Consider the following 24,755-nt stretch of genomic DNA (forward strand, 5'->3'; position numbering starts at 1 on the left):
GTATCCTGAGGATAGAAGCATGGAAAGGTGTGACTATAACGCTGGCCCCTGATGAACCATCATCAGCCCCTGATAGGTCTACAAAGCCCCCTGCTGGGTCCAAATTGGTCACTGATATGCCCAAATGGGCCACTGAGAAACCCGTACAACATCCCCTGACTGCACCTGCTGGACCAGTGCCGTCCCCTCATGGGCCCACCGCAGCTCTTGAATGACCTTTTCAAGTCCCCTGAAGTGCCTTTATTGGCCTAAATGGCCCCTGATTGACTTATGTGGTCCCTATTGGTCCTATATGGTCCCCATGAGCCCTCAACGTCCCTAGACAGCCTTACATTATATGCCACTGGGCCCTGTTGGGTCACCACCGGCCCCTGATAGGCTTGCACTGGACCCACCGAGCCTATACCGACCCATGAAGGGCCTATGTCGAGCCCTCATGGACCTCCGATGACCACACGCAGGCATGTGTGGCCCCATCAGCAGTGGTCCGTCTATCCCATGTACTTACGGCCTTTTTGGCCGATGTGACACCGGTAGTATATAGAAATGTTATAACTAAATGTCGTTATTACACAGTCAAAAGTCACAGAAAGAATATCCAAGTTCAAAAATGGCCTCAAACCCAACAAAAACTAGTATAAATCACCTTCAAAAGCCGTAAGTCTATTAAACGCCATAGGGGAATAGCTACAGTCCCCCGCAATTTCGTCACGAGCATCGGGCCAATCAGCGTCGAGTATTGCCGAACGCCGATTGGTCGATTTCTGCTAGCCTGTAAATGCTGCTTGCGGATATAGTTTTGAACAAGTGAGGGTCGCGGCTACTAATTATCGCTTGTCACCACTTTTTCGTCGGGAACGTTCTACCTGGTTTATATAGCCTTGGTGAAGATTCAGATTTGGATTGTTGTGATTGATGTGTGGCTTTGAGCAAGGCAGTATATACATTTTGATATACCTTGGGGAGATATACCTATATACATTAGCCAGTATATACCTAGGCCTTGAGTATTGGTTGAATATTGCCACTTCGCAGTATTGGCTATTGGCAGTGTTGGCGATATTGGTATTTTAAGGTAAGATTGATATTTTGACCATTTCATGTTTTGCCAGGATTTCATATTTATAGTCACCGTGATGGTGGATTTCATCATCATAGGCGACGGAACAGGGAGGGCACCATGCCCCCCTTTGATTTTGGCATTTTAACGTTAGCCCTATGGGCATTGCCTGGAAAGAATGGGACCAAAAGTCAACAGTGCCCCCCTTAATTGAAGATGTTCCGCCGCAACTGTTCATCAGACATCATGAGTGAAGGGTTTAATATGGCTTCATTTCAATGACTTAGATTTTGATTATTTCAAACTTGGGGTCCTGCAGTATTTAGTGTGTGACGCACCAGCTAAACCCCGCCTTTGTGACCGTGGGAGTCGCAGACGCTGCAGACACTTGAGCTGGGCTGGGAATTATCTAGCTTTGTCAAAGTCAAACCGTATGCATTAAGTTTGATTCAACAAAAGACGCATAATAAATTGATTGATTGATTGATATACTAGTTTGGGCTAGTTTGAGTTTGTGGGACTGGATTAATTTGCAATTTAGATTAATTAAGACTGTTTTTAGTTAATAATTGATACCTTGTATGTCCTTATGTTATGCTAAAGATATCAAGCAGGTTTTTAGCTCTCAAAGATAGGTAGCTCTCTTCTTACTCACTGGTTAATTACTACCTGGTAGGTCAAGCTACTAGCCAAGTTCAAGTTTCAATCATGGAGACTGAGGTGAATTAGCATAGCTTGATTGAAATTTGGTAGGCTTTTTAGATAAATTGAGCAAAAAGCAAAAGCCTTTTAGCCAAGAGTCAGGAATGGCTGAAGAATGAACAGTTCAGGCTCTATGCTTACCTACAGTCCAAGCCTTAGCCTTCACCTAAACCTACAAATTACAAGCATAGGTATTAGTAAGAAACTGCTAACCTGCTAAGTGCTAGGAGAACAAAGGAATGATCAAATGTGAGATTATGATTCCCTTGGTCTGGAAAATAATGAAGGAAAATGAAAGATAAAAGTAATTGCCAGAACCTGTGGATTTTTTGGTACTCTACAGCATGAATTTAATGTATTCTAAATGTGTTGGCATTTGGTGCTCATTTTATCATAATCTAACACAATCATGACTTGTTTACTTCCTTTTATGTTAATGCTAGGACCAGTAACATCCAGTTTAGTCATCTCATCAGTGTGGGTAGACTCAATGCTGAGCCTCACAGTCACATTTGAGCCTTGCCTTGTCAGCCTCACCTGAGCATTATATTCTTCTCAAAGTGATGTTCATTTGCATGGATTTCAGACACCTAGCTATTCTTGTGTGTGCTTCCAGAGTTTTTATGGCAGTGTTCATTTCATAATTCAGTGTGATGATGTCATTTGGAATTCAGAGGTGTTTTTTACATCACCCAATAACTGATTTTTGTTGCATGGAGATCTATCATGCTTTTGTGCTGGATGGTCAAACCTATTGTAATTTGAAGTTGGTGTCTTCAATTGTTACTTTGTTCTTATAATCAGGGCCCCATTTTTAATTAGCACCCTAGGATTTACCCAGGATTTACCTACATGTCATGTGTGCCCTGCCCCTGTCACAATTGACAAATGTGGATGTATTTTCATTGCCTGTTTTGCTTTGCACATGACATTGTTGAACAATGAAGTTTCTGTTTCAGTGTATCGCTGGGTGTGCAATCAGCAAGGGACCTTATCTACGATTGCAAGTGCTTGACAAGATAAGCTGCTGCCACCTGGAGAAATAACTCCAAGTGAAAGTTCGCCGCCCGGCCGTTAGATGCCAGCAGTGAGCAGTTCTTTCCCTCAGCGGTAAAGAACTGAACGAGAAACGGAACATGATCTTTGTTGGCATCCACCGCCAAGAAGTGTAACACTTGCCAACAGACCAGTGTGTGTACGGCGTTTGTGAGAGCGGTGCCGCGAACTGCGTGACTATGGATCGGACCAGAAACGGCCACGGGCTCTGGCCGGAGAGACACCGCCGGATGGACTCGGCGCACGGATACCCCGCACCAGGTGAGTCGACCGCCGCCTCTGCTGCCGTGGGAGTGTGACGAGAGGCACGTATATCATCAAGTCATTCATTGGGCTTTGTAGGCTGACCATGGCTTCTCCGTGATCTCCTCTGTCGTGCAGCAGTCGCACATTTTTGTTATAGGTACCCTACGCACCAGTGTCCCAAAATTTGTAGATGTGGGTGGGAAACGACATCCAAATGCAAATCATTTTCCACTCTCACCTCCAGTTTTCAAGCCCAATTTTCCACTCCCAATCCCACCGAGAAGGAGCAATTGCGGGAATGGTTGTTTTACATCTGTCACAATTGTAGATAGATTAATGTTTTTTATCATTTTCCCACTCTTTTTGGGCCTTACCTGACCGACAATTTTTCACTCTCATCCTTCTTTTTTTTTTGGTCAGCAATTTTCCCCTCTGACACCCAAGCAAAAATATGATTTTGGTACACTGCTACGCACCGATTGACGATGCCAAAGTTAATGAGCCGTTGTGGGGTCAAATTATGCGATTAGCTATGGATCGTTGTGGGGGCTATAGTTGAACCCCTCAATAACATTGTTGGCCCATCTACGGATACATTTGATGCTAAATGAATCATTGATCATTGTTCAGTATGCGGACAACATTCAAAGATGAGTTTCAAACGATAGCTGTGACAGGTCTACAGCAGTTTCAAGCCCAGTATTCTTAATTTTCCGACCATGAATTTGAGCCGATATCCGGATACTGGGCTGCTCACACCTACATAAAACCCAGTCAGTTTTACGCCAACCACAATATGCCGTGAGGCGCGCCCCTAACCCCCAACAAACAACAAACAACAATATGCCGTGAGCGTGACCATATGTCGGGACCATTCACTGTCAGTGTCTAACAGCTATCATCCACCAATCGAGGTGGTGAGTGGACACTGGACAGGGACACCATCCGGCCTACATTCGTACCCAGTCATATGGGTCGCCTGGCAATGGCGCCCCTTAATCGCTTTCGGCCCCTTTACCAACTCCAGTACTCCACGCCGTTATACTCCTCCTCCAAACACTCCGCATCCAACTACTCTTCCAATACTCCTCCTCTTCTTCTTCTTCTTCGTGGATTAGGGCGCGTATCCAATACGCAACCGAAGTGTGACGTCATGACTAGTGGCTGGGGCATAATCAGCTGACGGCCCTGTGTTAAAGCAATGGGACGAAATTTTATCAGCATTTTTAGAACAAACTGGACCTAGTTAGATAGTTTGGGGGCCATTTTCTAGGTAAACTGAGTATATTCTATTTTTCTACGCCCAAAAAATGCTATGTTTCAAAGCGGAAAGGACCGAATTTCGCGAAATTGTTACGGGCGGCGAACTTGACGCACCATATACATGACCTTGAGATGCGAACTGTGACCGCGTCGGGAGGATTTTGATGCGTAAGGTTTGACATATTTGAGTTTGAGCTGGATAAATATTTTTTATTTGTAAAAAGCAAAGGAGAAAATTCACCATATAAGTTATTTTGAAAATCTTTTTTATTTTAAATCCATTATTTTTAACCTCTTGATCTAAAATGTTTTGTATTTCTGCGTCAATTTCGCCGCCAATTAGGTTTTCACGAAATTTTGTGCTTTGCGTCGTTAGATTTTGCAATATTTTTTCATAGAAAAATAGATCATACATCGTTGTCCTAAATTCAGCTACTAAAACTATCTAACTAGGTCCAGTTTTCTTGGGAAAGATCGGCAAAATATTGCCCCATTGCTTTAGCACGGGGCCGTCAGCTGATTATGCCCCAGCCACTTATCGTGACGTCACGACTTCGGTTGCGTATACTCCTCCAATGCTCCACGCCCCCTTCTCCGCTGTGTTCCGGACTGGTGGTGCCACCTGGTGGCCAATCGACCAAACTCGGCACTCCGGTGCAGTCCGGCCACTTGTCACTGGCACTGCCATGTATCATCATAGCGTGCTGGCAGGGACCGGGGCGGCATTTCCGGACCTGCTTAGACAATGCCCAAACCTGCTGGTCGACTGCCGCCGCTGCTTCGTTGTAGCGTAGTCGACATGGGACTGGTTTTGTGGTTTCGCTAAGCCCGTGATCGCTTTTTGCCAGCTGCTGGTCGGTAGGCCTTGTGAAGTGAATTATAAAAATGCCAGTGGAATTACGAACACTTATGTTTGGCCCATCCCATCGGCTGGTGTGACACGCCCATGGACTTTGATGGTTTTACCGCATCCGATCATATTTTACGGTTGAAAATATCGGTGGATGGCTGCTAGCACCCAATTCGGATATTCTTTTGTTTGTGTGTGATGCTTTATGGTCTAGGAGGCTCGCATTGACCGTCTGTCATTCGAACCACGCAATTTGCCAATATACCATCGCATAATTATGCACCTTTCTGCATTTGCAGTCGGTTTAAAGATACGTAATGGAGCTAACAAGCAATGCATTGCTGAAAGACCCCCAATTTTCGTTTGCGAGTTGTTGGTTTGATGAAGCTCTCAACGTTTTTTTTTTACGTTTGAAGTTTGGTAACTGCTTAGTTTTGGGATCTTCTGGTAAATATTTAGGGTAGGATTCAAACCACTTCCATTCCTATGTTTGCCATAGATATTCGACAGATGTGTCGCATTTGCTCGTTCTTCGGTGAATGAATCGAGTCTACGTAATGCGAGTGTGCCCATGCACTTGCTGAGTTCCAGGTACCGATACGGAAATGCGCGTATATCCTTGCTGAGGCGCTCAAAGTATTTTCGAGGAAAAGGCGTCAGTTTTGCCAGCATTCCTGATAGTTTCCGGAGCTTTGTAACGATGGCGTCATACATTTACTCCATTTTTGAAATAGGAGTGTTTCTCCGTGCATTTTTTTGGTAGATTGGCGGTTTATTTGATGTCGCCAATGGACCTTGATTTTTCCACCAAGGGCATAGTTTTTTTTTTTGCGTGCGTTTTTCCTGGTATCACAATGGTCACGCTTATGTCGGTGTTGGGTCTTATGGTTACTTCCTTGCAGGATGTGCAAGCCTTTGAGGATAGGTGTCATTTTGCCTAATTTAGCCGTTTCACGAGACGTCAGCGATGAAGTCATCGGTGCCTGCTTGCTTCTCTCAACGTTTGAGTCCAATAATATGGGAAAAAGGTTTCGAATTAGCGGCCTCCTCATGAGTCAAGACTCACAGAACTGTTGACCACTGAGGGTGGCAGTTGGTGGGTCACATCGTGCGACATGCGACCTGCCTCACATTTGGTTGACGTTGTCTTTTTTAGCATTTATAATTAACATTTGGAACGCTCTTCTATGTTATCGGTCTTTCTAGGTCCGGCAACGAGCGAGTTTGCGTGCTAGCTGGGGTTGTGGTTAATTTCTTTAGGTCCAAAAGAGGATTTGTTTGTGAGGGTGAATGATTGTAAGTGTTTGCGTTCCATTTCATCAGTATTTTCATGCTAGAATTTCATTATGTAACCTGGCTGTTCCACAGAAAGACCAACGTATATTCTGTGGTTACATGACATGCGTGCTTTGCTTTCGAATGCTTGGTTTTATGCCGCATCGTTTTAATAATCTTTTTAGGCTGGGGGGATCCATGTGATCGCAAGGCACCTCGCAGTTGCGATCAAACGTAAGTTGAATCGGAACAGATATTGGAGGGATCCATCACATCGTAGGCTAAGTAGATACGCAAGTTGTATCGCAAATGGTGAAGATACGAACTAACTTTACGAATCTTCTCGGTCGATCGGAAGGCCGATCGTAGCGAAGCTTTACCTCTTTCTCAAGAGAAAAATATAAGAAATTTTCAAAATTTTCACAAAACCGAAATATATGTTAAACAAATATGGTTGATGAACACGTGTGCAAAATTTGAAGTCGATTTCTTCAAAAATGGCTGCGCTAGAGCGTTTTAAATTTACACGTTGAAAACGGTCACTTTCACGTCATTTTTGTAATGATTTTTTTTCAACTTTGAAATTTAAAAAGTGTTTTGGGCAATTTTTCGCGTTAATTGCGAAAATCTGACCAAAACATGTATCGCACCATCAATGATCCGATACGCCATCAGAGGCCGCGCCGCGGACAGGTGGGCGCGGCGATACCTAGGCCGCGTGGGGGTTACACTGGTGTTCGGGAAGGGCTATGTCAACGCGAGGCAGGCCGCGGGGGAGCCGGTTGCGGCGCCGGTCCGTATTTGTCGGCGCCTAGCAGTGCAGCGGTGCGTTTATGGCGGAGGGAGGGGAGCGGTGTAGTGTCGGCAAGGCCGCACACAGGAGAGGGCACACGGGCCTCCCCCCCATTCGAGTTGGGGCCCCTAATCTTTAGACCGCCGAAAACCATGTAAAATGAACTAAAATAATGATTAAAAAGACCGGGAGGGCCCATCTCGTTCCCCAGCAGGCCCATACGAGTCCATAAATGCCCAGTAGCGCAGTCAGGGGTATTGTGGTGAAATTTCAATGGCCCTCAAAAGACCTCAAAGGGCCCACAGATGGGGTCACCGGGTCCTCAGATGGTCTCGAAGGGCCCCCGGTTAGCGTCAAATGACCCTCATCTGGTGTCAAAGGGCCCTCAGATGGCCAAATGAAGGGCCACAAGATGGCCTCAAAGGGCCCTCAGATGGGTTCAAAGGGCTCTCACTTCTCAGCCAACGTTAAACCTACCTCAGAAGACCTTAAAGGGCGTCAAAGGGCCCTAAACCTGCGTCAGAGGGCCCTGAGCTCGCGTCAAACGACCCTCCGAAGGCCTTAGAGTCCTTAGCTTGTGTCAGAGGGCCCCCAGCTGGTGTCAGTGAGCCCTCCTCAGCTGGCGCCAAAAGTCCATCTGAAGGCCTCAAACGGTCGTCAGCTGGAGTACAACGGTCCTCAGATGCCGTCACGCGGCCCTCAAAAGCCTCAAGGAGCCCTTATAAGGTCTCAAAGGGCCCTCATTTGGCCTCAAAAGGCCCTCCGCTAGCGTTAACCGGACTTCAGAAGGCCTTAAAGGGCCCTTATCTGGTGTCAGAGGGCCCCCAGCTAGTGTCAGAGGGCCCCCCGGCCCTCAGTTGGCGCAAAATGGCCATCAGAAGGCCTCAAACGGTCCGTAACTGGAGTCCAACCGCAACGGTCCTCAGGTGGCGTCAAGCGGCCCTCAACAAGCCTCAAAGGCCGCTTAGAAGGCAGCAAAGGGCCTTCATATGACCCCAAAGGGTCCTCTGCTGGCGTCAAACGGACCTCAGGTCTCAAAGGGCGTCAAAGGGCCCTGAGCTCGTGTCAAATATAAAAGCGCCCTTAGCTGGTGTCAGGAGGCCCCCAGTTGGTGTCAGCGTGCCCTCAGCTGGTGTCAGAGAGCCCTCAGTTGGCATCTACTGGCCATCAGAAGGCCCCAAACGGTCCTCAGATGGCGTCCAACGGTCCTCAGCTGACGTTAAGAGGCCCTCAAAAAGGCCTCAAAGACCCCTCGGCTGCTGAAGAGGCCCTTAGCCTCAAAGGAAACTCAAGAGACGTTAAACGGCCCTAAAAAGGCTTGAAAGGGCCCTCTGCTGGTGGCAAAGGGCTCGCATATGACATCAATAACAGCTTTGTCAAAAACGGACCTGAGAGACCTTGCCGGTCCCTGGTTAGAAGGGACTCCTGTCTCTTGCAGTAACCTGAGTGGCCCACGTTTACTGAGGGGCCCCTGGTTATTGAAGGAGTCCCTGGTTACTGGAAGGACCCCTGGTTATCTGAGGGTTCCCTGGTCACCTGGTGGGTCCCTGATCAATTGAAACCTCCCGATCATCTGAGCGCCCCCTGATTGCCTTGGTCTTGGCGTTGGCGTACAGTTTAAAGTCGTCGGCACACTGCGGCCTCCTCTTTCTCAACAAGTCCCTCTATTTCTTCTGCAGCGAGGGCGATTTCGTCAAAATACTCCTCCATCGCGAAGCCTCGTGCGCAGACGCAGTCTTCGGGGCGCTCGCTGCGCCAACTCTTGAGTCTTGACGCCAACTGACGGGCTCCAAATGGAACAGATGGACTCCGAAACGAACGTGGGAATGCCGACACATGATCCCTCCAAATTTACAGAGGAGGAGATGTCCCTGACAGCCCATTTGCAATAGGGGTCACTTTTACACTGTAGACGTATGGGGAATTCGACCTTATCGACATGGTACTACGAGGTCAGCTGATCTGCTTGGCATTTAAATCGTAGTAAAACTGGCATTTAAACGCTGCGAAACAACTTACGTACAACGTAGCTCCGATTTGCCGCTCTTTCTTTTTCATCCCTCCGATTTTCTTCCGATCAAGAGAAGTTTCGTACCGAGAGAAGTTTCGCAGCCACGTCGGATATAACTTACGATAGCACGGATCCCCCCAGCCTTAGTATATTCTATTGTTCATTTGCTCGGAGTTTATGTTTAGAAGTGACTGTGATAAATATTATAAGGCTGGGGGGATCCATGTGATCGCAAGGCACCTCGCAGTTGCGATCAAACGTAAGTTGAATCGGAACAGATATTGGAGGGATCCATCACATCGTAGGCTAAGTAGATACGCAAGTTGTATCGCAAATGGTGAAGATACGAACTAACTTTACGAATCTTCTCGGTCGATCGGAAGGCCGATCGTAGCGAAGCTTTACCTCTTTTTCAAGAGAAAAATATAAGAAATTTTCAAAATTTTCACAAAACCGAAATATATGTTAAACAAATATGGTTGATGAACACGTGTGCAAAATTTGAAGTCGATTTCTTCAAAAATGGCTGCGCTAGAGCGTTTTAAATTTACACGTTGAAAACGGTCACTTTCACGTCATTTTTGTAATCACTTTTTTCAATTTTGAAATCTAAAAAGTATTTTGGGCAATTTTTCGCGTTAATTGCGAAAATCTGACCAAAACATGTATCGCACCATCAATGATCCGATACGCCATCAGAGGCCGCGCCGCGGACAGGTGGGCGCGGCGATACCTAGGCCGCGTGGGGGTTACACTGGTGTTCGGGAAGGGCTATGTCAACGCGAGGCAGGCCGCGGGGGAGCCGGTTGCGGCGCCGGTCCGTATTTGTCGGCGCCTAACAGTGCAGCGGTGCGTTTATGGCGGAGGGAGGGGAAGCGGTGTAGTGTCGGCAAGGCCGCACACAGGAGAGGGCACACGGGCCTCCCCCCCATTCGAGTTGGGGCCCCTAATCTTTAGACCGCCGAAGACCATGTAAAATGAACTGAAATAATGATTGAAAAGACCGGGAGGGCCCATCTCGTTCCCCAGCAGGCTCATACGAGTCCATAAATGCCCAGTAGCGCAGCCAGGGGTATTGTGGTGAAATTGTAATGGCCCTCAAAAGACCTCAAAGGGCCCACAGATGGGGTCACCGGGTCCTCAGATGGTCTCGAAGGGCCCTCGGTTAGCGTCAAATGGCCCTCATCTGGTGTCAAAGGGCCCTCAGATGGCCAAATGAAGGGCCACAAGATGGCCTCAAAGGGCCCTCAGATGGATTCAAAGGGCTCTCAGCCAACGTTAAACCTACCTCAGAAGACCTTAAAGGGCGTCAAAGGGCCCTAAACCTGCGTCAGAGGGCCCTGAGCTCGCGTCAAACGACCCTCCGAAGGCCTCAAAGAGTCCTTAGCTTGTGTCAGAGGGCCCCCAGCTGGTGTCAGTGAGCCTTCCTCAGCTGGCGCCAAAAGTCCATCTGAAGGCCTCAAACGGTCGTCAGCTGGAGTACAACGGTCCTCAGATGCCGTCACGGCCCTCAAAAGTCTCAAGGAGCCCTTATAAGGTCTCAAAGGGCCCTCATTTGGCCTCAAAAGGCCCTCCGCTAGCGTTAACCGGACTTCAGAAGGCCTTAAAGGGCCCTTATCTGGTGTCAGAGGGCCCCCAGCTAGTGTTAGAGGGCCCTCAGTTGGCGCAAAATGGCCATCAGAAGGCCTCAAACGGTCCGTAACTGGAGTCCAACCGCAACGGTCCTCAGGTGGCGTCAAGCGGCCCTCAAAAAGCCTCAAAGGCCGCTTAGAAGGCAGCAAAGGGCCCTCATATGACCCCAAAGGGTCCTCCGCTGGCGTCAAACGGACCTCAGAAGGTCTCAAAGGGCGTCAAAGGGCCCTGAGCTCGTGTCAAATATAAAAGCGCCCTTAGCTGGTGTCAGGAGGCCCCCAGTTGGTGTCAGCGTGCCCTCAGCTGGTGTCAGAGAGCCCTCAGTTGGCATCTACTGGCCATCAGAAGGCACCAAACGGTCCTCAGATGGCGTCCAACGGTCCTCAGCTGACGTTAAGAGGCCCTCAAAAAGGCCTCAAAGACCCCTCGGCTGCTGAAGAGGCCCTTAGCCTCAAAGGAAACTCAAGAGACGTTAAACGGCCCTAAAAAGGCTTGAAAGGGCCCTCTGCTGGTGGCAAAGGGCTCGCATATGACGTCAATAACAGCTTTGTCAAAAACGGACCTGAGAGACCTTGCCGGTCCCTGGTTATAAGGGACTCCTGTCTCTTGCAGTAACCTGAGTGGCCCACGTTTACTGAGGGGCCCCTGGTTATTGAAGGAGTCCCTGATTACTGGAAGGACCCCTGGTTATCAGAGGGTTCCCTGGTCACCTGGTGGGTCCCTGATCAATTGAAACCTCCCGATCATCTGAGCGCCCCCTGATTGCCTTGGTCTTGGCGTTGGCGTACAGTTTAAAGTCGTCGGCACACTGCGGCCTCCTCTTTCTCAACAAGTCCCTCTATTTCTTCTGCAGCGAGGGCGATTTCGTCAAAATACTCCTGCATCGCGAAGCCTCGTGCGCAGACGCAGTCTTCGGGGCGCTCGCTGCGCCAACTCTTGACGCCAACTGACGGGCTCCAAATGGAACAGATGGACTCCGAAACGAACATGGGAATGCCGACACATGATCCCTCCAAATTTACAGAGGAGGAGATGTCCCTGACAGCCTATTTGCAATAAGTGTCACTTTTACACTATAGACGTATGGGGAATTCGACCTTATCGACATGGTACTACGAGGTCAGCTGATCTGTTTGGCATTTAAATCGTAGTAAAACTGGCATTTAAACGCTGCGAAACAACTTACGTACAACGTAGCTCCGATTTGCCGCTCTTTCTTTTTCATCCCTCCGATTTTCTTCCGATCAAGAGAAGTTTCGTACCGAGAGAAGTTTCGCAGCCACGTCCGATATAACTTACGATAGCACGGATCCCCCCAGCCTAAGAAGGATAAAACAACAACAATAGGTATCCCATCTCCGTTGTCCTCTTTCGTCCAGGCAAAGCTCGTCTATTATTTTATCATCTTTTGGGGTTCTTAAATCTTGGCAAAGATAGCATTTGTGTCATTCATGTACTATTATTTTAGCGTTATTTATATTAGTTATTGTTATTGTTCCCGTTGAAATAATTGTTTGAAGGTGTGTTCCTAATCCTGAAACAGGAACTCAATAACCAAGAGCAGACAACCGCTAATTCTTTATTAGTGTATCGCAATAAATCTTCCTCCGGTGCTCAGTTAGACAGACAGGCTGTGAACAATCCCCAATTTCCTCTGTGTCCGCTAGCCATAAGTCATAACCTCCTCCAAACAGTTTGCGATCATTAGTACGCTCACTCAGCGTTCGATAGCACGGCTTAGGCCATTTTGCAACTCGTTATTATCCAGTGCCTGATTTCATCTGTCTCAATCGTTGATCAAATATGTTGACACAATGCAGGTCATCCGTTTTTTGATTACAGTTAGGTTGAGTTGATGATCTGCATATTTGATGCGTGAAGCATTGTTTACCTAACCGAACAATTTACAGTAACTATTCGATTAATTTTGACACTGTATTCATTGCATATATGCTCTTATCGCTAAGCAGCATTTCATATGCTACATGCTATGAATATCTGATGATGTTCGGGGCTCATTTGCCTATCGGTGCACACCTCGTCTGGCACAGGAATCACCGTGTACTCGGGTCACACGATGCCGGATGTACCGGCAGCAGGTGAAGAAAGTTCGCGACTGGTGTGACCCTTACATTTTAATTAGGTGTCCTCGTTTCAGCTGCTGGTGTCATGTGCATTTGTTTCGTTTCTGTCTTCTTTTTTTGTTGTTATTTTTGTTATGTGCTTTCTGACCACCATACCACCAGGGAGACACCGGTTGGTCACGTGACTCGGAAACAAAAATCAGCTGATAGAGTGGCGGAATCGCCGTTATCAGACACGAATAATTCCGGACGATAGAGCGGCAGTATAGGAGTCTTCTTCACAACAGGCAAACATTGTCATGTTTATCATTCAATGATCAAGAAACGTTCATAAATTATATATTTCTTCGACGATTACCGCCGCAACCAACGCGCACACATCGTTACCAGCACATAAAGCTGTGCTTTGCGATATTATTTGTAAAGAAACGGCCAATACCTATGTACTAATTATGTGTAACAAAGCTCGAAAACGATAGCATTCTATCTTGCTTCAGCCTTCTACTTACGCTTTTATGATTACGACAACGACACCATACGGCCTATCGACAATATGCAACTCCGTGGAGCGTCCGGCCGCACTCTGCAGAGTGTGCCGAGATCGGTGGCGGACCATCCGCGGCCGTCCACCTGCGCTGCCCCGTGCCCGACCGCTGGATGGGCGACGCCGACGCCTAGCTCGTCTGGATACCATCCACTCAACGGTTACACAGATGCAAAAAGACGACTGGGCGGTGGCCGCCAGCTGCGCACACAACTAAGCTACTTGGCTACGCCCTCTCGGGGAGGGGAGGGAGGAGCAACAACCGTTAACAGTCTGAACTCTGATGAGCCAATGGAGTCAGCCAATCAGCGCTGTTCCGCGCGTAGACGGGAGCTCTGTTTTCGCTGGTCCGTCAGTCACCAGCATCGTTCCGTGCTCTCGCTCATAGCTATTCGGCCGTGTTTTCGTGTGTAGGTCAGCAAAAACAGTGAGAGAGATTCTCGGATCGCGCCAGTCGGTCGCAAGGGTATCTATTGTCTATGTACTTTCCAGTATTGCAAACGTTATTGTTAGGAGCCGAGGGTAATCAGCAGTCGACGCATTTGTTCTGTTATAATAAAATTGAAAATAAAGCGAGGTATATTCACTTAAATTCACATATCACCTTTGATTTTTTTGGCACGGACTACTTGCCCCTGCTACAGCACACAGCCGATCTCTATGTTTCTGTTCCAGAGCTGCAGTGGACACGGCAAAAATACCCTTCCGTTCTGAAAACTTAATCCAAAAGTACACAGATTTCACGACGAACTACCACTTTCATACCATTTTCTTGCTCACAGGTGCTCAGCAATAAGCGCGCGACTGATTGCAGCTAGTGCACTCACGATTACTAGTTCGCGCTCGCCAAACCTGTCATTTACGTCCACCACCAATACCATCAACATCTGTCCAATTAAGTACCTATTACCATATCGAGCCAGAATGAGACCACGACACATTATCGTCCTATTACATAGCACAAATTCAGGGGTGGGGGTGGGGGTGGGGGGGGGGGGGGGGGAATCCGTAAAGATACCAAACTCCAATCACAGCCAACATCGTTTTGGGACGGGGAGTCGAAGCCGGGGCTCGTATCGACGTATCCTTCACATATCCAGGGGCGTCGCCGACGGGGGGGTCGGGGGGGTCGCGACCCCCCCCACTCGTCAGAACCGGGGGGGTCGACCCCCCCACTTTTGGCGATGCTGAGTATGCTTTTTTTAGCTATTATGTCAGGGAAGTTGGCGTCAACAACATCAACAAATACAAGGTCAGATTCAGAATCGCTTCAAGAGCTCCCATAGTCCCTATTGCTTATAGGTCAATAAGCTGTGGGCTAGAACAACAGCATGACAATATGATTCTAGTCCCCTTTTATACCTCAAATGAGCGAGCGCGTCAAAACTGACCCATGCGTTCGTCTGATTGTCAAAATAATGGTTGCAGTCGATTCGTCGGATGACGTATCAGTAACTACGAGGTAGGTACATGGCTAGCCTCAGCCCTGCTACCCTCGGACCTGCCTGCATAGGGGAAATGGGGTCAATGGTGGATCCCTCTGGGGCTTTCCTAATAAGACGCGCAAAAAGGAGTATATTGCAACAAAACTTCCAGTGACCTCGAGTTAATGAATTTTACACCTATTCTAAAAAAAAAATTGCCCTGATTCGAATATGTTCGAATGATGACCTTAGTTAACTTTTTTGAGTTTTATTTGCTTCCACTTACGTGTGTGTTTTTGGGGGCTGAATTCGAGTTTAGCGCCCGTTTGAACCGTTTGAAGTAGTTTTGATAAATGGTGGTTATGTAACATGTTACGAAGCTATCGTTGGTGGTTGTCAGTCACCCACTCTAGATGGCCGGCAGGAAGCCTGCTGGTCGACCTGACCTGACCCGACCCGATCTACCCAAAATGCATGGAGTCATCATTTTTGTTCAAGACTAACATCAAACTCGTACTCGGGACCCCGATAACAGCTACGGCTCACTAAGTTCTAGCAGGCGGCCAGATTTTTCCTACTTTTGGGCGTTGACCTAAGATGACCCGGCCAAGACCTTGAAATTGGGCATCATTGGCTTTCTCTCATCACGGGCAGCATTCTCGCCCTTCCACGAAGCTCTACCTCGATCAGGGGCCGAAAGCATGCCTTAGCGTTACGTTGGTAAGCGTTTTACCTTAGCGACCCGTAAAATACGAATAAGAGCTAGCCTACAGCAACACAGCGTATTCGATAGCTTTTTTAAAGCTCTTTCGCCAACTTCGCCTCAGATATGACTTCGGGTCTATGACTTGTGTACCATAGAGTCCAAACAGCTAAACGGACGGATTTTGCCGAAACATTTGTTATGTAACAACCTATGATTCAGTGAATGTGTATGATATTCATGTTATCACCATCGTTTTTGTTTCGTCGAAACACGTCGCATGGCTTACAATTTGAACTCGAATAGAAAACTTGACATCAGGCAAAGGTCATGACCTGACTAGAGAAGAACCTGCTGCATATGGATCGATCTGTGTTACTGAGCTGAACACACTCCAGGTGCTGTCATCGCTCTACAACGTCTCCATTTAAAGTTGTCGAAAATGTGTTAGAGACCTTTGATGACCTAAGCACTGACCATTCCAGTCACCACTGGTCATTAGCTGCACCTTGTCTCTAAAATGAACAAGGTACCATGGCTACAACAGTATCTAGCGTTTTTAGCATAGGTATTCTTTCAAAGCAGAAGGCATCGTGCTTTTTCCCATATCTTATCATGATTGGTGAGGTCACATACCTATTTGACCTGACTTCACTTCTCAGATGTAAAATCCCAGATCCATGAACTGTTGGCACTTATAATCCCATTCATTACACCAAATTTCAGACTTATAGGAGTCAGGAGATAATCTATAGGAATGACAAGATTGCAGTTTTAAGAGGCATTAAAACTGAACTTGACATGACATCGTGACCTGACTTCAGGTGACCTGTGCTTGATTTTTATGCACGATGCAAAATTGATGTACAATAAGATATACCGCTGCTTTCGCGGCGCTGCGCGCCGAGGTCTTTCTCCGGGCACACGAAAAAAAACGGGAGTGTGGCTAAAAACACCCCTACCCATCAAGACGAAGACCGGAAACCCGACCCCCCCAATCAAAAATCCGTGGCGACGCCCCTGCACATATCTGGGCGTCTCACTCCTTTCGACACTTAATCAACCCTGGCACACCATCCACCGGGCAGACTTGTGATCAGCTCAGTTGAGCCGGCTCAAAAATCAGCTCAGCTCATGAGCCGGCTCAACATTTTGCCAAATTGTTGAGCTGTGAGCTGAGCCGGCTCTGTAATGCATTGAGCTGAGCTGCTGTCTGAGCTGAGCTGAATGAGCTTGAGCTGAGCTGAGCTGAATGAGCTTGAGCTGAGCTGAGCTGAGCTGAGCGAGCTGAGCTGAGCTGATTGAGCTGAGCGAGCTGAGCTGAGCTGAGCTGAGCTGAGCTGAGCTGAGCTGATTGAGCTGAGCTGAGCTGATTGAGCTGAGCTGAGCTGAGCTGATTGAGCTGAGCTGAGCTGAGCTGAGCTGAGCTGAGCTGATTGAGCTGAGCTGATTTAGCTGAGCTGAGCTGATCCAGTTCTAATTCTTTTCAGTTCATGCTTGGAAATTAACTCAGGATTTGATGCTTCAGCTATGAGCTAGCTATGGAGTGAGCAATTACACTGCCTTCGTGATCGCACTTAAAAATATCAAAACTCTAAAGAAATCAATATTAATCACTAATCAAGCTTAATTTATTTCATCCATGTTGCATGGAAATTGGAAGACCAGGGTCTTGGCCAATTTACAGGCTAATACAGCCAGTCTCAAGTTTCAAGTCTGACTGCAAGATGAATACCTACTGTCAGGCTTTGATGCTTCGCCTTGACACTCTGCTCCGCAATGTACAATTCAGCATTCTTCACTTTGTTATTTAAGCAGTTATTTAAATTGATTTTATCGATAAGGGTTCTTACCTCTGCATAAAATATTTACAATTAGGAATTAGCAAATGTTCCTCTTCGTTGGTTGAATGTGGGCTAAGCAACCATATCCTATTGAAAGTGGGGTGGGGCAGAGGCGCTAACTGGAACTCTCACCTTCTGATGTCCATAATATGGGAAAAGCTCCCTTATTCACACGCCGACTATGAATTCTAATTGTGTTGACATTGCCTTGGTTGAGATCAGGGTGGTGTTTGGTTTCACTCAAGGTTTCACTGATAACAGCACGCTGCTATCACACGTGTCAAATGGGGTTTCCATGGAGATATAAACAAACTCTTATCTCCAAGTTCCAACACTACCCCAAAATGTAACGTCAGCTCCTGGCAGGGTGCCAAGAGCGGATGGCGGCGTGGGCGTGCTGCTCTCGGCCGTGAAACACCGCCTAGTTGAGATGATTCCATGGCGTTTTTTTCGTCTAGCAGATTTTCGTCCGACTTTTCTTCGTCTGGCATTTTTTCGTCTGTACATTTTTTCGTCTGTAAACTTTTTCGTCCAGACTTTTTTCGTTCGTATATTTTGAACTTATATGTTATGTTAACATCGCGGGTGCACACTCTGATAACATGTGATAACACTGCCAAGAACAGTCCATTTCATGTAACTATAGTCTGAGTCCAAGTAGACGCACGACTCGCAAAGTCTCAAGGTCTTAATGAGCTTATCTCTTTTGCCCATTGTGTAAGTTGCCTCGCTCCTTGTTAGAGGAGACTTACTTATGCGCCAAGAGTTGGTCTGTTTTTTAACCCTCGCCCGTATTGGTGTTTTTCCAGCCGCGAACGTATAAGGGGGCGGGGGTCCGTTGGACCCCCCCTTGCCGTTTCGTCCCTGATCGAGCTAGAGCTTCGCGGAAAAAACGAGCGTGCTGCCCGCGACGAGAGGAAGCCGATGATACCCAATTTTAAGGTCCTAGGTTATCGGTTGACCTTCCAGGTCAGGTCAATGACCCAAAAGTCGGGAAAATCGGGACCTGTTAGAACGTCGTAAAACGTGGCTGCTATGGGGTTTTTCGGGGTGCTGATCACGAATATCATGTTAGTTATGATCACTGATGATGTCTTTATGCATTGAGGCCAGGTCGGGTCAGGTCAGGTCAACCAGTAAGGATTTTGCCGGGTATTCGTAGTAGCCTCTGACAGCTTCGTAACATGTTACGAAGGCACCAAAACTGCTTCGTAAATGTTCAAATGGTTGCTAAATTCGAATTCAGCTCCAAAAACTAGCCTAGAAACATGTAAAACTCGAAAAAGTGAACCGAGGTCATCAAAGGTCAATGACCTGACCTGACCTTCCGGTGACCTTGACACCCACCCTAATGCATGGGAGCAACATCATATGCCATGTTTGAACACTTGAAACCACAAAAAGACTGCTAACGCGCGGCTAATGCGAGCCGACATACGCCGAATCGCGATTCCGGCCAAACATGGTCTCGAAAAGTAGGTCACAGGTCAAAGGTCATTAGGGTCAGGGTCATGAAATTTTTAGGATAGGTGTAAAATTGATTATCGCGAGGGTACTGAAAGTTTCGTCGCGATGGGCCGCTTTTTACGCGAGTTATTCGCGAAAAACAGAGGGGGTCCGTTCGACCCCCCCCCCCCTATACGGGCGAGGGTTAAGCATGTCCGATTTAAAAAGAACGACTGAGCGATCTAAGCGTGAATTTAACTGAGCGGAAACTGAGCTAAGCTGAATTGAGCGGAAACTGAGCTGAGCTGAACGGGAACTGAGCTGAGCTGAGCTGAGCGGAAACTGAGATGAGCTGAGCGGAAACTGAGCTGAGCTGAGCGGAAACTGAGCTGAGCGGAAACTGAGCTGAGCTGAGCTGAGCGGAAACTGAGCTGAGCTGAGCTGAGCGGAAGCTGAGCTGAGCTGAGCTGAGCGGAAACTGAGCTGAGCTGAGCTGAGCGGAAACTGAGCTGAGCTGAGCTGAGCGGAAACTGAGCTGAGCTGAGCTGAGCGTGAGCGGAGCACAGCCGGTTTGAGCGGAGCGTGAGCTGAGCTGAGCCGTGTTAAACTGAGCGGGAGCTGAGCGGGAGCGGATAAAACGGAGTTGAGCTGAGCGAGCTCACTTTTTTCTTGAGCTGTCACAAGTCTGCCACCGGGCCAGGTCGGCTCCGACCATCTTGAGTTCCATACTGAGATCTGATAACTGACCGTCATTTGTTCCTATCAGTCAGCGCGCACTATGCCTTAGCACAGCAAGTGCACTATGCGGCCTTCTTTAGATACCGCCTCGGAGCAGGGCGCTGGTCCTGGGTGCCTGGCGCCTTTTGTTCGTGTACGGCTAGCAGCATTTTCGGGGTCCGATGGTCTCCGCAGTGGCGGCGCTGGTCACCGTGGAGCCGTCGGACGACACCGTCAGATGAAGCGCCCGCATCTGGTGACCTGTGACACAGCGAGTCGCGACACGTCAGGTCTCACGACGACCGTCCCGTTTCGGTCGCGACGGCCGTTATATAAACAGTCACGGCGGCCGTCACATACCAGGCACAGTGACCGTTACACACGAGCCAATGCGATCGTCAATTAGCAGTCACGGCGACGTCACAGGTTGCTACGGTCGTCAAATTTCCGCCACGGCGACGACAACTCATAGCTCATATCGTTTCCTGTCGCACACTTCGCTGTAATTGCAATACACTAGCCTGTTTATGCGTTTATCACTCAAAAGTCGTAGCCCGAGTCTGAGACCCATCATACCTACGTCACGATCCCTGCAACGGCACCTACATTAGCAGGCATCCCGTCCCGGCAACACACGAAGTTCTCTCCACTCTCCAACCACTCACCTAGGGACTTGGAGGGGGGGGGGGGGCGAAGTAATCTTGGGGGTGACATAGCCAGGACGTGTAGTCGAGCTGCCGTCGGCGGGCGTGCCACGAATGGCCGGCGGACCTCCGTCGGCTGGCGGGCCACCATCAGCCGGAGGGCCGTAGTCGGCCGACGGGCCGGTGTCGGTCGACGAGCCACCGTCGGCCGGCGGGCCGGTGTCGGCCGGCGGGCGGGCCACTGTTGGCCTTTGAGCCGGCGTCCGTCGGTTGGCCTCCGTCCGCTGGCGGGCAGTCTGCATAACAATAAATAGTTGAATTAGTTACTCTAGTGTTCACTGTTCAAGTTCATTGGTTACTCTTCATCAAAATTGTGATTCTTTATAATCTTTAATGTAAAAAACTGAAGTTTCACCATTACTCTGGACACTGTGCTGAAATTTCAGCGCAATCCGCCTGTTACACCCGACATGTTGATGGTAGCCTGGTTTATATGTGATATGTACCTACGACATTATATTTGCTCAATTAATTTTTCTCATCTGCACTGCTGAAAGTGTTCCACTGAAGACGTTGGTAACGATAAGGCAGACGTAGCACAAGCTTCTTCTTTCTTCTTCTTCGTGGATTAGGGCGCATAGCCAATAACAGGTTCAAGGTTGTAGGTTAATACGCATTCCCACCCAAATGGCAGCTCGTGCTATGTTCGCCCAACCGATACCAAGACGTCTTCCCTATGAGACAAAACATTTATAATCATTAATGAAGAATGTACTTAATATGGTTTACAATTTACATAGCCTTGCTTGATACATTTTTTCATGGTCCTTTTGATCAGGTTGTAGGTAATAGGTACGCGTTCCCGCCCAAATGGCATGTGCTATGTACGCTTAACCGATACCAAGACGTCTTCCCTGTGAGACAAAACATTTATCACAGTGTATATAAATAACATTTATAATCATTAATGAAGAATATACTTAATATGGTTTACAAATTACAATTTACATAGCCTTGCTTGATACATTTTTTCATGGTTCTTTTTGTCTCAGACCTCACTGCTCTAGAGGCCAACTTGAGTCATTCCCAGCTATTTGAATATCACAGATAAGAAGCTAAAACACAAAATCACCCAACCGGTCACTGATAATCTCCCACGATGAAAAAACAGGTTTTAAAATTACCGTTTCCCATCAACATAAACCAATATCAACAAAAACCAAGTCAGAAAACATCTTGAAACTAAAAAGTGTTCTCTGTCAGCAAATAAAACGTCGCTTAGCCAATCGAATGCAACGCAGTGCGTCTGCTAGCGACAAACGTATATTAGCAGCATTTACAGTACGCAACTTGTGGCTGTAAATCATGGCCCGCAGGGTTCAACACCGAATTCTGCGAGTTCCCGATTTTTATTGGTTTTAAAAGTTATCTAATCAGATAGAGAATTTAATTTGCTGAAATATCGTGACTTCAATAGATGCCGACTCGGTCTTGTTTTTTAGTAATATTCTATTGAATGTTACAGTGAGACCTTTAGCAGGAAGGACGCTAATACATTCCAGACCAGAAAAATGTAGCTTACAACATCAAAACTGCAATAAAACATGCATATCTGGAAAGAAAATTGAATTTTAATTTCAAAGAAGTCCTTTTGCACGCCAACCTCCGACAGCTTTACCAAATATTGTTGTTTTTGTTCAGGACTGTTCAGTTTCTAAAAAAACTAAGTTTCATATTCGGAAGCCAATTGCCAAATTTCCCGATTTAAATGAGCTTTGATTTTTTGATATGTTATAATGTGGGTATTTTTTATTATTTTAGTGATTCATTTAGATGCCGACTCGGTCTTGTTTTCAAAAAATATTACATTTAGTGGGACAGGGTGACCAAGGACACCAATGGCGGTTGTGTCTTCAACATCAACTAAATACAGTTTTAAATGTTTAAAAGCCAACAAAACACACATAATCTGAAAGATATTTCAATTTTGATATTTGTTGACCATATTTTAAACCCCACATCACTGAAATTACTCGACAATTCAGGGTGGAGCATTGGCAGGTCCGGAAGGCTGAACAGCTCAGAACCATAATAATTTCGAAATTCAATGAAAGAGTGTCGGCCTTTGATATTACTTTTTATCCTTCAATTTTAATTTTTGATTGTGAAAAATTAATTTCGTCCATGAACAATCTTTGCATTTTAAGATATATAATTTTTGAAATGGCGGAGATAACCAACAATTTATTTTCGTTAATACTTCACAGGTTCATACATGACGTGCTCTGTGGTCATAAATCAAAAATATATATACCAGTATAACGCCTTTTGGGGCGACTAACGGAGCGAGCGAGAGGGTGGGCCTTGCACGTGCGAAATTGCGAGGGGGTACCTCCAACTGACTTGTGCACGGCACCCTACTAACTGGTCTCTAGCGATGTGCCAAATTTGGGCACAATCGGCCCAGCCGTTCTCGAGATCTGGAAGCGGCACCCTGCACGTGCGCACGTGCAAAATGGGTCCCAACTGACTTGTGCACGGCACCCTACTAACCGGTCCCTAACCGTGTACCAAATTTGAGCGCAATCGGTCCAGCCGTTCTCGAGATCTGGAAACGACCCCTGCACGTGCGCACGTGCGGCAGCACCCCAACTCTGGCACATGTATATGCAGTGCCTAGTGGGTGCCTACCTACATGCCAACTTTCAGCGCAATCGGCCAAGTAGTTACCGAGATATTGCAACAATTACAAAAGTGACACTACTTCGTTTTGCACGTGGCACGTGCATAAGGGGTCACCCACATGCATCGGGAATAGTCCAATACTTGGTAGAAGGAATGAAGCTACCCTACAAAAATTACCGCGTGTAAATCGGTCAAGTGGTTGCTGAGATATAAGCCTCGCAAAAGCGTGACCACGGCCGGCCGGCCGGCCGGCCGGCCGGCCGGCCGGCCGGCCGGCCGCTCATACTCAGAAATTTCTGTTAATCTAAGGAAAGACTACGCTCGCTTCGCTCGCTCCGTAACAAACTATAAAACTTATTGAAATCTGTTGCTTAGTTCTCTTTTTTAGACTTAAAAGGTCAGCTGAAAATAGTGGTCAAAATACCTTAGTGTTGTAATTTCGAACCGGTTTTACCTAGTTCTCTATATACCGTGCATACCACTAGTCGGCTGCTGTAGGCAGTCGCGACGTGCTGGAAGCCTGGGGAGAAACAGATTCTTTGCTTCGGCTAACGATACGAAGACGTACATCATATACGAGATATGATGTACATTGTACGTCTTGTATACGAAGTTGTTATGTACGTCTATGTATTGTATTGTACGTCTATGATATACGAAGACGTACATCATACACCATATAAGATTTCTTCTCCTCCGTGCGGTAGACAGGCCTCCGCCAGCTGTTGGTCAGATGTTCGCTCTTATGACAGACACATAAGTGCATGGGTGGAGAATGTTTGAAAAAGTTACCCCGGCCGGCGACCGATAGTCGCGGGAAGACGATATACTCACGTTGTTCTCAACGGTCATCATCAAACCCCTATTCTGACGCATGGAATAGGGTGCTGTGTTTGCTCAAGGATGAGCGTTGTATCCGACACCGTATTATTCATAACATTTTTGGAATGATCGAAAAGGCAATTTCCTTTTAAATTATTATTTCTTTTTACTTAAACTTCCAATTTCACACCGAACCCAAACCAAACCATATGCCATTTTGAGTACCTAAATGTTGCGTTTTCAGCTTTTTATTGTGTCTCAAAATAGCTACAAAAAGACAACTCACCATAGTAGAAGCTTTACAGAGAAATTGACAGATCGAACCAAGCAAAGCACTAAAATAGGTCACTGACATCCACGGGCGTAGCCTTTTTCAATGTTGGGCGGCTCTTATAATACAAACAGGGAGTCGATCCAGGAATATCGACCGGTCCCGGTCTCGTAGCTCAGTTGCTAGAGCGTTGGATTCCGCGTGGCGAGAGCACGCGGCCCGGTTAAACAGTCCGAGTTCGAAGCATGATGGCCGCTCGGTGTTTATGAGCACCCTGACGGGTACGCTCATAAACGGGTGTGGTTGCGGTTGGTGGCAGGTCAGTTGGAGGCAATGAGGTCAAGCAGTAATTTTGAAAAAGTGCGCCGAAGGCGCGCCAAAATTTCGAAACTGAACAGGATTTGAGAGCAATCTTGGCATTGGCGACCACACGCGGGTCTTAGGGTTGGAGATTATGGCAAGTTAAGTAAATGGTAAATACCTACCTGATTTGCAATATTACGCCCATGGAAGTCAACATTCGAAGAGCATGAGTTTTCTTTTCTCGTATGGAGACAGCTTTTAGGATTTACAAGAGTAGAAAAGTTACCCCGGCCGCGCCGGGGTAGGCTGAAAGTTACCCCGGCCACGGCCGGGGTGGCCGGGGCAGGTTCTCCACCCATGCATAAGTGCCTTTTGCAGGC

The 24,755-nt window shown here is 47.3% G+C and overlaps 1 protein-coding gene across 2 annotated transcripts in view; it reads left to right on the forward strand.

Moving 5' to 3' along the window:
* The first annotated feature begins 871 nt into the window (after positions 1-871).
* Positions 872-24,755, forward strand: part of LOC122363182 (ubiquitin carboxyl-terminal hydrolase CYLD-like) — a 65,679-nt gene continuing 41,795 nt past the window's right edge. For both annotated transcript variants that reach the window (XM_043332145.1, XM_043332146.1), the window contains exons 1-2: positions 872-1,075; positions 2,722-3,079. In XM_043332145.1, the coding sequence (XP_043188080.1) occupies positions 2,998-3,079 (82 nt within the window). In that variant the 5' untranslated portion in view covers positions 872-1,075; positions 2,722-2,997. The remainder of the gene's footprint in view (positions 1,076-2,721; positions 3,080-24,755) is intronic.

The sequence above is a fragment of the Amphibalanus amphitrite genome, unplaced genomic scaffold, assembly GCF_019059575.1.
Source record: "Amphibalanus amphitrite isolate SeventyFive unplaced genomic scaffold, NRLGWU_Aamphi_draft 000609F_arrow, whole genome shotgun sequence".
Taxonomy (NCBI): Eukaryota; Metazoa; Arthropoda; class Thecostraca; order Balanomorpha; family Balanidae; genus Amphibalanus; species Amphibalanus amphitrite.